Source organism: Aethina tumida, chromosome 5 (assembly GCF_024364675.1).
Source record: "Aethina tumida isolate Nest 87 chromosome 5, icAetTumi1.1, whole genome shotgun sequence".
In the NCBI taxonomy this organism is placed as follows: Eukaryota; Metazoa; Arthropoda; class Insecta; order Coleoptera; family Nitidulidae; genus Aethina; species Aethina tumida.
Window position 1 is genome coordinate 15,096,078 of NC_065439.1, and position 14,229 is coordinate 15,110,306.

General features: G+C 39.2%; 3 protein-coding genes across 3 annotated transcripts; 1 reads left to right on the forward strand and 2 right to left on the reverse strand.

Moving 5' to 3' along the window:
• Positions 1 to 858: 858 nt before the first annotated feature.
• Positions 859 to 3,718, reverse strand: LOC109601931 (wolframin). Its single transcript, XM_020018237.2, has 4 exons — positions 3,635 to 3,718; positions 3,401 to 3,505; positions 3,133 to 3,349; positions 859 to 3,077 (listed from the first exon to the last, which is right to left on the reverse strand). Exons 1-4 carry the CDS (start codon positions 3,690 to 3,692, stop codon positions 905 to 907), a joined length of 2,553 nt encoding a protein of 850 aa, XP_019873796.1. The 5' UTR covers positions 3,693 to 3,718; the 3' UTR covers positions 859 to 904.
• A 267-nt stretch (positions 3,719 to 3,985) lies between these two features.
• Positions 3,986 to 6,083, forward strand: LOC109601930 (nucleolar protein 56). Its single transcript, XM_020018236.2, has 3 exons — positions 3,986 to 4,095; positions 4,240 to 4,811; positions 4,872 to 6,083. The coding sequence occupies exons 1-3, from the start codon at positions 4,093 to 4,095 to the stop codon at positions 5,887 to 5,889; spliced, it is 1,593 nt and encodes a 530-aa protein (XP_019873795.2). The 5' UTR covers positions 3,986 to 4,092; the 3' UTR covers positions 5,890 to 6,083.
• A 2,716-nt stretch (positions 6,084 to 8,799) lies between these two features.
• Positions 8,800 to 13,718, reverse strand: LOC109601934 (uncharacterized). Its single transcript, XM_020018241.2, has 6 exons — positions 13,387 to 13,718; positions 13,105 to 13,306; positions 12,776 to 13,046; positions 12,071 to 12,568; positions 11,680 to 12,015; positions 8,800 to 11,567 (listed from the first exon to the last, which is right to left on the reverse strand). Exons 1-6 carry the CDS (start codon positions 13,434 to 13,436, stop codon positions 8,872 to 8,874), a joined length of 4,053 nt encoding a protein of 1,350 aa, XP_019873800.2. The 5' UTR covers positions 13,437 to 13,718; the 3' UTR covers positions 8,800 to 8,871.
• Positions 13,719 to 14,229: the final 511 nt, after the last annotated feature.

Consider the following 14,229-nt stretch of genomic DNA (forward strand, 5'->3'; position numbering starts at 1 on the left):
GGTATGCGTATATTCTTGAATTATTTATAAATAATTTATTAAAATAATCTAAATGGTAGCCTTCAACAATCTAAAAATAGGATGGAAACTAGCAATAATGAATTTCGGTCGTTGGCATCAATGGCAAAATTTTCTTAAATCCACAACGCAGTTTTACAGTAGTTGCCATAATTATAATCACTTTAAAAGATAATAAAAATATGATTTGTAATACTTGAGTTGGATTGCCAGTATATGTAACATAACATTATATGTTACATAATTTTGTTAATAGTATTTAATAATGGGTCATAGTGTCGTAATTCGATATAAGAAAGGCTAAAGCCACTCAAAATATTGGACGAGTAAAACTTAAACTGTAGAAAACATAACTGAAATTAACTCCAGTATTGTAAGATGGTTTAGTAGCAGACCTTAGTAAGTCTAAATTTAATTTTAGAATGACACTTCTAATTATGTTAAACGTCCTAATGGGACACAACATTTGTTATACACACTGTGAAACAAGATGATGGTTCAATTATAGTATGTTTCTGACATAGGCCCTTTTGTCAGAAAGACAATCTGAAGAGATATAGGACACATCAAGTTATGTACAAGAACATACGTAAAATTTTAAAGAATAAGAAAGTATTTGTTTTTAGGATACAGTGCAAAACAATATTAATTAATATTATTTTAACAGTTGCCATTAATTAAAATAAACTCATGTTCTAAAGTTGTAGTTTCACTTTAATTGTACTTGTAAATAGAGACAATGGTTTCAAAATTGCTCCATTGAGGTGAGGATACTATTGATCGTGACTTTAGTTATATAATAATGATTAATATATGTTTAATTATAATAATACTCACATATATGAAATTATATTTTATTAATAAATTAATCAACAATACAAAATAATCATTTCAAAACTATAATTGGGTTTAATAACACATTTAATACAAATTTTATGCTTGTATACAACACATTCAGTACATCTTGTAATTCAAAAGTATTTTCGGAATCTATATGGAGTTCAGTCAAGTCTTTATTATGGCAATCAATACACCCGATTTCGTGTAATCTCACAAAAGGTTGAGTGCCCCCTAAAATTCCCTCAGGACCCAAATTTTCGTTATTAAACAACGAACCCTTAAACCAAATGTGATCGTTTGGCTTAAGTTTGAGAGTGAAATTTTTAAAATAATGACTTAATATGACTTTAACCTCGGGATTTTTAGCCCAAATTCCCGCCTGCATTCTAACACTGACTTCAAAAGTATATTCATTGTACTTTTCCAAAGTACACTTGTTTAAAGAACTAATGGAGTCGAAGAATATATTGCACTCTTCCCTTATGGAATCGATCTGACAATTACTTACAACTTGCTCCCCGTAGAGACAATAGAGGTACTGCGAAAACGAGCTGGGAAACTTGTCGATCACAGACTTGTACGTGTTTCGAATCTGTTTAATTTTTATGTCGCTGATCTGCCCGTCCCAGTGCACGTGCGAGTGTTCCAATTGTGCGCAGTTCATCTGCTGGATCGCCACGTTCTCCTCCCTCCAAACCGGCTGGTAACAGAACCTCTGGTAAACCTCCCAGGGCAACAGTCGTGGAACTTTACCCTCGGCCGAGTATTCCGAGTTCCTATCTTGTATGGTCACGTTCAATAGCGAGAAGGACGCCACCACCATCATCAAAACTTGAATGACTGCCGTATACCTTCTGTAACGGGTTTTGGCGAGAAAGTAACACACCCCCAGACTGAGAAAACTGAGAATCGCAAAGAGACACAGGCTGTAAATCATGTTCGTGGTGAAAATACATTTGGTAACGGCAATCACAGGCAAGATCACGCTGGTGAGGCCCACCAAAGGTAGGAATAAAACCACACCGGCTAACGCCAGGATACCCCTGACGAATCCGAACATGGTGGCCCCCTGGGAACTGATTATGCACACTTGCAACCAACTTAAGGTCACGCAGTGCGGCATCAACGACTTGTATATCCCCTTCCAGTTGTCCCTGGAGGCAATGCGTACAAACAAGACTACAATAAACATGTACAAGACCAGTTTAAAGTTTATGCAGAACTCGATTCCGTTTCCGATCACGTAACTGGGGAAGTTGGGCACTTCCAATTCGAGAAATCGCCACCCTTGGGCGACCACCGGGTCGGTGTCGTACGGATACTTGGCTAGAACTGTTATGGCAAAGCTCAGGAGTGCTAGTCCGTCGAACACAGTCTTCGAACGGCGCTTCGGCATGAATCCGAATAAAGTGATGAACGTCAGACAGAACGCGATTATCGTCAGTTCGGATTGGGGAATCCACTGTTGCGAAATTATCGGATACACGAGCAAATTTAGAAGCCAACTAACAAAGAAATGTCCATACGGCTTTAAATTGTTTCTGATGTACTGGTACTCAGCTTGTTCCGGGTTCAGCGAGCCACCGGAGTAACATATAAACAACCCCGACCACATTCTGAAGTCAGAGAAATCTCTTTGAGATTGCAACATTTGGAACGAGGTAAAAAACATGACTATCAACGAAATATAATACACCAAAAGCGGAACTATGTACAAAATATTGTCGGAACTGAAAAAAACGTAGGCGAACATGAGAATAATTAGCTGTATTTCAGATCTCATTAAAGGTTGAAATATTGGCAACGTTTTCTGGCCCAGGAACCTGATCAACCTGAAGTACAATATCTTGAGGGCCAACCAGGGGTGCAGCACAGACCAGTGAATGAATGGGATGTGATTCAGACTATTCAAATTGGGCTCACTCAAACAAAGAACCCTGTTGACAATAGGTAACAGACCGTGGGAGTAATGGACAGCCGCAGATACCAAACTATCTTCTGTTAGTTTTTCGTTGCTGGAATCTGATCTTTGTGACCAATCGGTTTCGTCGTCCGAATCGCTCACTTCCTCAATGTTATTCATTAGTTCACCATTGGCGTCTCCGTTTTCCGTCACCAGTTTTGATTCAGTATTTTTGGCACTGTATTCTCCTCTTTCTATCGCCAAAATTTTTTTCTGTAGCTGTTCTGATGTTATATATTCGCCGCCATTTGACAAGCTGTAATATAAGACAGGTGAAATTTAGAATCATAAAATTAAACTTGTTCCATTACCTTGCAAACATTTCTCTGGCTGCTTTTCTGGCCAGCTTCTCATCCTGGGTCATGGTGATGCATGATTTTACATCTAGGTAGTTGTGTTCTGTTATTCCTTTGCCAGTTTCCAAACATGTTTTTAATAAAGATGTTGCTTCGGTGTTACCTTGTTCCGAGGCTTTAATTAGCCAGTAAACTCCCAAACGCGCATTTTCTTTTCTTTCTGATTCAAATTCTAAAATTATTATGTTAATTTTCAGTCACAAGTATATTTATTTAACCTTACCACATTCTTCATCAAGTAATTGTTTTGCAAGCACCACTTGTGATTCAGGACAACCATCAGAGGCAAGTTGATTTCTGAGTCGTTTTAGAGAACTTCGTGGTCCGCCTAAAATATATAATTTGCATGTAATTATTCAAATTTGGCCTAATCAGCTTGCAAATTGATATTAGGGCGTTAATTAGATTTGCTCAAACGTTATTTTAGACCTTTATAACAAATTTAATGCACAATTACCATGTAAAGTCCATTGTTTTCTACCAGATGCAGATTTTTTTGGTACTACACCAGCCATTACAAAAGAATTGTGTAAATATGGTATATTTTTAAACGTAAATGTCAAAACATATCAACAATTAGCTATGCAGCCCACCTATCACACTAGTATATTTGTAGTTGCATATATAATAATATTCTCGAATTTTATTTTAGTATCTTTATTAAATTATACATGTGAATTAATGTATGAATAAATAATTGTATTTGTAAATTTATGTAACTGATTAACAATTTTTAAAATTTCCAACAAATTTAAATCGTGAAAAAAACGCGGGAATACGTCATCATAATCATAACCAATGAATGAACTTCTTTTAGATTTAGAAGCGCCCTCTGTCCCATCTCCGAACGTAAAACACGTGTGAGGTTTTCATGGAGTGTTGATTCTTTAATTTTTAATAAATGAACGTTGAAATATGGTGAGTACACACGAACTTGTCCAAAACATTTGAAAGTACCCTTATTTAATTAAATATCAGTGTTAAACATCCAAATATCGATTGTTTACAAACATAACCAAACATTTCAAGCATGTTCTCATTTTTCTTTTGCCTTGATTGCAGACGAAGTTGTACATTTTATTCGAGCACGCCGCCGGCTATGGCGTCTTCAAAGTGGAGGAGTTCGAGGAGATCGGCATGCTTTTGCCGCAACTCGAGTCCGCGGCGCACGACCTGGGACGCTTCAACAGCATCGTGAAATTGGTCGGCTTCCTGCCGTTCAAGAACGCCGTCACCGCCCTGGAAAACATAAACGCGATCTCCGAGGGTATCGTCACCGAAGTGTTGCAGGACTTTTTGGATCTCAACATTCCCAAGGGTAGCAAGAGAGAGAAAGTTACTTTGGGGGTCAGCGATGCCAAACTTGCTGCGGCCATCACAGAGTCTTTGGGCATTACGTGCAGCCACATTGGAGCCGTTCCCGAGGTCATCAGGGGAATTAGGAATCACTTCCATAATTTGGTGAAAGGATTCACGGCCAAGTCCTCAGGAGTCGCACAGTTGGGTTTGGGACACTCATATTCACGTGCTAAGATTAAGTTCAATGTACACAGAGTAGATAACATGATCATTCAAGCTATTGCTTTGTTAGATCAGCTTGACAAAGATATTAACACATTCTCCATGAGAATCAGGTAATTAATAACTTTAAGTGCAAAATTGGTTTAGATTTAATGTTGTTTCTATTTTTTCAGAGAGTGGTACTCGTACCATTTCCCAGAATTGGTGAAAATCACGCCTGAAAACTACACATTCGCACGTCTCGCTAAATTCATCAAGAACCGCAAAGACCTCACGGACGAATCGCTAGAAGGCCTTGAAGAAATCACAATGGATTCTGGTAAAGCCCAGGCAATCCTAGATGCTTCCAGGTCGAGTATGGGCATGGACATCAGCATTGTTGACTTGTTGAACATAGAAATGTTCGCCACCAGAGTTATCGCCCTGGCCGATTACAGAAAACAAGTAGCTGAGTATTTGAGGACTAAGATGGGTGACATTGCCCCCAATTTGGCGACTTTGATCGGTGAACAAGTCGGCGCCCGACTAATCGCCCATGCTGGCTCCCTCACGAACTTGGCCAAATATCCGGCGTCCACCATTCAGATTTTGGGGGCGGAAAAGGCGTTGTTCAGAGCCTTGAAAACTAGAGGAAATACACCCAAATACGGACTGTTGTTCCATTCAACATTCATTGGCAGAGCTGGTTCAAAGAACAAGGGAAGGATCTCCCGTTACTTGGCCAACAAGTGCTCAATCGCCTCGAGGATAGATTGCTTCTCGGAGCAACCGTCGCATATATTCGGCGAGAAGCTTCGCCAACAGGTGGAAGACAGGTTGAAGTTCTACGAAAACGGTGACGTTCCCAAGAAGAACTTGGTAGTAATGAAAGAAGCGATAGAAGAGCTGGAAAACCAAGTCAAATCTGAGAAAAAGAAAAAGAAGAAGCGGAAGGCGGAAGCTTTGAACGACACCGCAGACAACGATGTGGGCGTCACCAATGGAGAACCGGCGAAAAAGAGAAAGAAGAGGCAATCTGACCCTCCACTGGAAGAGGAAGTCGAGGTTAACGGAGAGCCGCCTAAGAAGAAGAAAAAGAAGAAGGCGTCCGAGTCGATAAATGAGATAATCGAGGCGGAGGTTGAGGAAAATGGGGCGGAACAGGAGCCTGCCAAGAAAAAGAAAAAAAAGAAGAAGAATAAGGAGGAATAATTGTGATTTGGTAGACTTACCAACTTTTTCTTTTTTTTTAAACGTTAGAATGAATTAATAACTTTTAAGATTAAAAAATTTGTGTAGGGTTTTGTCCGCATTCAACGTGTTTCAATTTTTTATGTAAGAGAAAAATTTTATATATTATTAAGGTATTGTACAGATCTTGAATATTAAAATGTTATTCAAATCTAGTTTTGCATTTTTATTAACCTGTTCCTGAATATTTTCTGCATCAAATGAAACAGTGATTTAAATTAGAACATTTTATTTTTCATCTAAAATAATACAATTTTTAAAATGAGCGATGGAATGTACGATTCAAATTACAACAATTACACTTGACGTTAAACGTTCAATTATACTTAAGGCACAACGGTTTGTAAAATTTTAAAATCGATCGCTCAACATAAAACCGATAACGAGAAAAAGTTTAAATCCAATTCATAAGGTCAGATTTAAACAATTTCGTGTGGAAAGAAAAATTGAATAAATAAAAACATAATGATTTTAATGTTTATTTTGTGGAAAAATTAACAATAAAATATTGCTCTATGATGTCATTTTTGAGACGATTGTATTAACAAGCAAATTAATTAAAACAATTTACAAATTTTTTAATACATAACCCATACTCCCTCTGTACACGCTAAAAGCTACATTATAAATAATATATATATGTAAAAATAATTAATCTAAAAACAATTTAATAATAAAAAACATTAGCCCAGCACCCAAATCCATGAGCATTATTTCAAATTAAATCATGTGCAAATCAAACTACTAAAAACAATCGGTTTGGTAGGACCTATCCGTTAATTTTTTATACATCTTTGGGTTTGAACATGACTGATACGTTTAGGAATCATAGCCAAATCGTTACAAGTGTTATTAAAGAGCCATTTTTTAACGTCGAGACTAGATCGCATGCGAAACTCAGGAAATGCGTCTTTCAGCTTAAGAAAATGCTAATCTGGGTTAGTTTGGTGTGAAAATGAACAATGATTAAATGGAGCATTTTCCGCAACGAACGGATCAGTCTTGTGCACAAATAAAGGAATTAAAAGTAGCTGCAAATATTGTGTGAAGCAGTTTCGAACCGACCTGGCCTCGTCGACTTTTATTTTCGCTATTTAGAATATTGCTTTGAATCTTAGGATGCACTCAATTATTCACAATGTGTAACATTATACAAAACGTTTGAGTACCCTAAAACTACCCCCAGGAAGTTAGTCTTAGCCTGGACGCCTATTATATTTACACGTTTACAATTATTAGCTAAAGTTGGGGGGAGGGGGCAGTCTTTATACACAGTTCAAAGTGGATGACCTAGAAAAATAATCTCAGATTGCGCGGTACTTAGACCCTCCAAAATCACTTGAAATTGGCCATAAATGTTGGCTGATTCGGTTGCTGTCCGTATCCGAAACCAACCGGTGACATGACAGGTGGTTGGATCGGTCTACCCTGATTTACCGGGGACGTCGGATTGCTGGCCAGTTGGTTCATGCTCGGCGACGGTCCCGTTTTCGGCTTGCTAATCAACAAGTTGTCCAGGTCGATGTTTAGGTTGCCCGAGTTCGTCCACGTGGCGCCCAGCTGCGTGTTCCTGTTGTTGTTCACGTTGTTGGCCGGTTTTGCAGCGTTGTTGTTCGAGGCGGAAGACATCGGTTGCAGGAGTTGAGCGGATGTGGGCGTTAATACTGAGCCTAAACAAATGAAACTTTCTTGTACAAAATGTGGAAGTTCAACATGCATTTGTAGTTTTATAAGGCTTAAAAAATTGAAAAGGAGGCACGTCTTTAAAGAATAAAATTAGATTGATCAGTTGCATAAAAAACAATAATAATAACAGAAAAAACAATAAACATAAGTATTAACATCCAATTAAAGTAATACCACTTATATTTTAATATGTATACTAAATACCAGAAAAAGCAACTTACATTTTTATGTATAACTTTAAAATAACGTAACTTTCATAAAAATAACTTTTATTCAATAAAATATTCACAAATCTTTTTTGGTTAGGTTAAGTTAGGTTAGGTTGAAAGTGAAGAGATCAACTTCAGGTTTAACTTCCTCTTCACAGTTATTATTATTATTATGTTTATTCCATAAACAATTTACAATAACAAAAATAAATTCCTGTTTAAACGTTTAAAGTTTTCTTTGAGTTTGATGAATTTTATCGTTTTATCTCATGGTAGGTACTCCATATGTAAAATGTTTAGTTGTTAGTAGAATCTGTTATCTAAAGCAGCGAGAATTGTCGTAATCAATTCATTTTTAGTTGTATGAACCAATACAAGTAATAAAAGACTGGCGATTTGTACATAGAGAAAATTGGCGACTGCCTAATTTCTAGTTTTTTAACCTCACTTAATTTATAAAGAACCATTTACCCAACTTTTTGAAAAAATTAATTGCTTGTAGCTTGTTCATTTGATCATAGTTTAATAATTAGTCTATTTCCAAGTATGTTACAAAAAATTTTGAACGAAATATTAGTGTTTTGGTATAGATGAGTACGACATAGTTCATCTTCAACAGTATCTTCTCCAAACTATTTTGTAGCTTTAGCAAGTTGAATGTGAGAAAAAATTAATAGCATGGTTAAAATATATTAAAAAAGACTTTAAGTAACATAAAAAAATTTTCAAATAAAAATCTGATACCTAATAAAGTCAGAAAATATTTCATTGGCTCAAAATCGATTCTATTTAGGACTTGTGCTGGGATCCATTCATTCGATCCTAGTGTCAATAAACTATATTAAGTTATGTTTCTTAAAGATGAACCCTTGAATGTTTTGTATCTGATATAATAGTTAAAAGGACTAGAATAAAAGAAGGGAGGTACACTTAAACTTTTTCAATATCTTATTAATAATAATTAAAACCAATAAACTCTTACTCAGTTACTTTTATTAGATAATATTTATAAAATGAACAAAAGCTTTAATACAACAGAATAAAGATTTCACTCCTCACAATCTAAGTCAAGTTTCAAAAAACTCTCGACCAAAATCATGGTGGAGGCAGCCAAAGATCTGCACTCCAAATTCGATTCACCCCTAACGACGTTCGGACTAAGCAAATCCGACAACCACAATCGTATCTCGAGCAGTTCGTCCAAGAAATCAGTGACCAAAATGGCGTGGGGCACGTTAATGATCGCCGCCCCGATCAAATTAATGACAGCCATCCGCACCCTAACGTCACGATGGAACCGGAGGAACCAGCAGAACTGCAACACTTCCTTGGCCATGCGAGGCACCAGAATGCAGTTCTGGGAGGCGAATAACAGTACCGCCAACGTCTCGACGTAGTGGATCAGAAGGAGATAGTCGGTGTCGTCGGTTTTGTCGCCGGGTCGCAGCAGAGCGTTTTGATTGTAGCCGTACAGGAGGGGAAAGAAAAAGTGGCCGGCCACTTCAGCGAACTTGTTGACCTTTTCCAATCGGAAATGCTTGTGCTTAACGAACCGTCGAGTCTTCGACTCCAGCCGTTTTTTGATTATGTCTTCTGCGGTCTCAACGTCGTGCCGTTTCTTAACAGGTTTTGGCTCAACGGGCTCCGGTTTTAAGCTGGACAAAGTCCTGGCTGCCGCACGCAGCACGTCCAACATAAATATTCGATGGACGATGGAATAAATTGTGATTTCCGCGTGGATTTTCTTGCACAGAAACTCCGTGTAGACAGCGGGGTACACGCAGGTGATAGCCACGCAACTCTGATAAACCAACGAGTCGAAATTTTCAACGTAAAACTTCGGCTCAAGTCCAATCAGTAGTTCCAGGAGTTCCAAACCTATGCTGGGATCATCATCAGGCAACTGTTGCGCCACCAGTTTCTCGCAATTCTCCACGCTCAACTCGAAAATTTCGTGGTCGTTGGTTTCGATCAAACCGTCCCGTAAGTCGCGTAAATATTTCGGCGGTTCCTTCTTTGACGTCTTGACGTCGTTCGAAACGTCGTACGGCTCCAAATCGTCGTCCGAATCTAACTGAAAATCGGTGTCGATTATTTTAATGTTGGAGACTTTGGTAACGCTTTCGGAAACGAATTCGTTGCTCGGCTCCGAGGTTTTTACTCTGAATGTCCTCTCGGGCGGCACGTAGGTTACTTCTTTGGTTTCTACTAGCTTCAGTTTATCCAAATAAACGTCCAGATCTTCATCGTTACAATTTTTATCCTTGAACATTGGAGACATGTCACACGAACTAAAGTCGTCCAGTATTTTCAACATAATTTTTACATCTTCGGACGCGTCATCGTACTCAAACTCCAGTTTAATGTCCTCTTTATCCTGCATCTCAGAGTTGATGTAATTAACCAGTTTCTCCCCGGTTTTCATGCCGGTAAATCTAATGGCGGAAACGTTCGACTGCAACAGAACGGACATTCCCGCGTTTACGAGCTCATGTACGTGTTTCCTTTCGGGTACGCTCAAGTCGATGTTATTCAAGGAATTTAGAATGCACATAATCGTTTTCGATATAAACATGTGACGTTCGACGCTCGTGTGAGTCACCGACGACTTATCCGACCACACGTTTAGTAAATTAACCAGCAGTTCTTTCAGATTGTGATGGGAGGAAGTGCTTAAGTAAATTACCAGATTGTATATCAGATTGTCGTAGGCTTCGTTGAAATGACTGAGGAGCGGTATCTTTTTACATAAAACGAATTTCCAGTTTTCGTTTTTGATCAAATCAGCACTGAGGATGTACTTTATTGAGTAGGTTTTGGGGTCGGTTTGTAGCAGGATCATTTTTGCCATTATTTCGATTGATGGTCTGTCTAATTTGTCTAAAATTTCGCTTGTTATTTTTCTGTACGTCTTGGTTTTTACTCCGTTTTTGTTGGTGATTATAGACAAGACGGAAATGAAGGTTTTTAAACTTTCAGAAGTAAGCCTTTCATTAAAATCTACAGCAATTCGGCCCAGTATGTATGCAATCATGTTGTAGTTAATTTTGGCATCTTTATCCAGATTAATTAAGCAACACAAACATTCAACAAGCTTCAACAGGTTCAAGGTCATAAAATTGGTAAAATTCTTGACTTGAAAAAACTGTGGGACGTTTCCCCGCAATATATTTGCAACCCTGTTGGGCAATGAAAGCAAAATCCTGACAAGGTGTTCCAGATTGTCAATTATTTCGTTGACCTCAAAAAAATTCCCATAGTCTGGAACGAGACTGAAGTAAACGAACGTCGAAAACAATCCTTCACCCCTAAAGCCCATCTCCAGTAACTCGACTAAAACATTATTCATGGTCATTTTCTTGGCTACGACATCCACAACCGCATAAAACAAGTGCGGATCTTCTACCGCAAACAATTGTTGAATCGGGTGGTAAATTCTACCGTCACAAAACGGAAAACTGTGGTCAAACTTCCCGATCAAACTTTCTAAGAACAACGCGTATTGCGTACGAGCCTTGCCGCAATCGACCTCGTCCAGTCCCGTTACTTTTTGCGAACAAAACGGCCCGGGCAGCGCGTCCACAACCCCCTGCACGTGCGTCAAGATAGCATCGATGTGAGATTGAGACGTCGGTTTGTCGACGGAGCCCAAGTATTGGATGGCCGTCATTAGTTTGTCTTCCAGTCGACATTCGTTGGTTTTCTTGCGCACTTTTGCTGGGTTACGTGTCCCGGCACTCGGATCTGAAACGGGAAATCTCTAATGAGTTTCCCGTGAAACAATTTGTGGGGGAAAGACGCGACGCGACTGGCACAGCTTATCGGCACGGTAAAATAACATGAAAACGAAACTTACCAGTGAGACCATCGAGGAGATCGTTCGTCGGACTGCCCAACAGTCCCTGGTTGTTGTTGAGCGTCGCCCCGAAGTTGGGTTGCAGCGTTTGTAGGGCGAGACCGGCGAAGTCGCCCAACAAATCGCCGCCTGACGGTTTGGGAGGCGAAACCGGAGTGGGTCCCAACAATCCGCCGCCTAGGAGTGAGTCTCCGCCCAATAACAGGTTATCAGCTGCCGTCGCCGCCGGTGGCTGGGAAACTGGAGCCGGGGCTGATTGGCCGGCGAAAGCTGCGCTGAAATCAGCAAAGTCATCCTCTCCCGACTTCGGTACTTCCCCGCCAGTAGGTGCGTTTCCTAATAAACAGTATTTATGAGTAAATGAATACAAAGGCACAAAACAGGTACTAACCAAATGCGTTTTCGAAGTCCCCAAATTCGGGTGTCTTTTCTGTGGTAGTTATCAACTCTCCCGCTCTGGGGTCGAAGTCGTCGTTTAGTAAATCCCCTGCTCCGCTAGACGTCGTCCTTTGTACGGGACTCTGAGTGGCGTCACGGCCGAACGAGGCGGCCGCCCCCAAATCGACCTTTTTGATTTGTCGCGCTGGCCGTTTGGTGGGGCTACCGGCGGCCGCGATCGATGTGTTCAGGCTGATGTTCACACGACTTTTAGGCTGCACAGAATCAGCCGATGTGCGACCGTTGGACACGCGCAGCGACGACGGGAGATCTATGTCGTCGCCGGTGGAGGACGGGTCGTCCCTGTCGTCACGTTCATAGTCCTCGTCGAACGAACGGTCCCTGTACTGGTTCACGTTGTTCGTGTCGTCCCATTCGTGGTCGGCGTAATCGCCACGTTCACGGGAGGGCGGTTTGTCGTCCCAGCCACCGTAGCCGCCTCCGCCACCACCTGGAACAACCATGAATTATTTAGAATTAAATATGTATGCATTAATAATAACATTACAATAAAAATGTTAAATTGAATTAGAAAGTGAAGTAAAAGTAAAATTTAAGTACATTGCACAAACATTTCTATAATGCATTAAATAACAATTAGATAAGACTAAGATTAGATAACAAAAACAATTACAAAAATATCCCAAAATAAACATACCTGATCTCATGCCCATCATGTCAGAACTCATCCCTATATATTTGTCCTTATTTTTCTTGGCCTTTTTCCGTTCTTCCCTTAATCGATCGTCGTCTTGTATGAAATCAATTAATTCTTTAACTTTGTGCCTAATATTTACACCCTGATCTTTCCCTGTGTCATCAACAAAAGAATAATTTTCCAATGATCTTAGGTCGTATATGTGTTCCCTAGCTGAAGTCACCACCCTTTCCGACCCGTTTTTAATAAGATAATTTAACACTAACAAAGACTGCAACAAAAAAACAACAAACTAACAATGGTGTAACAAAATAAAAACACAATTCTACCTTATATGTTCGCCTCCAGTGTTGCTTATTGTCTTGTAACATGCGCTTCCACAGCATGGACATCACCTCGGGGAAGTGTTCATAGGTGAAGGTGGAATGGGCCAGTTCTTGCATGATCTGCCCGGTTGGTCCCCATGCCTCGTCATTTGTGGCCTCCCTAACTTTCGCCTCCACTTCGGTGTAGTTCATGACCACGTTGGTGCTTAAAAATGATCGAAACATGATTTATCGGAACGAAAACATGAACGGATAAAACAAACATCTGGCGTTGGGGCCACTTACATTTTGTCGGCGAGCTCGCGCACCTTCCACATGCCCAGTAGATTGTCCATTTTGTCGGTTTGTTGTTGTTCAACGTACGGATGTTGGGGAACTGATCTTGTACCATTCAAAATTCAAATCGGTCGCAGAATCGCTGACTTGGCTAGATGTCGGCCATGTTTACACGAACGTCAAATTTCTGGCAGATGATGTCACTTTCGTGCGGTTGGCGGGCCTTGCAACACCAAGTGGGCGTTACTTTTCTAATTTAAATTTGTTTATATTTTGAATTTTCAATTTTTAAATGGAAGTTACAATAACAATGGCAATTCTGCACTTGGTAATACTGCACTTTGGTGTAATGAAGTTGGATACCTAAACAGCTGACCTTGAATTTCCATGTTGTGACGTTGTCATTAATTTCAAAACTGTAAAAGACAAAAATCTCTGTTTCATTTACTGTGTTTTCTAATTTGTATGATTGGTTTCTGTCATTTTTTCTGTTTATTTCTCTTTTTAATAATATTATGTACCAAAAATTATCTGGCCAGTCGCAATATAAATTTATGTTACGAGATACGGGTTGCCTACATTTACAAAATTTTAATAATTGTGGTAATTTATTAAAATATACTAAAAATAACAGTTGTACTACTTTGAATGGATGGATGCCAAACCTACAACGTTTATTGTTTTTTGTGTCATTCTTGTATGCAACTGGTAAATCCAATATTTGGAAAATGGTCAAGTGGGCTAAAATTATTAAACAAAAAGGATATTATCCAAAGTGTTAATATTAAATTAAATAAGGCAAATTTAATCATTGAAACCCCCTTATAAAATAAGAATATAGTAATTTTTATA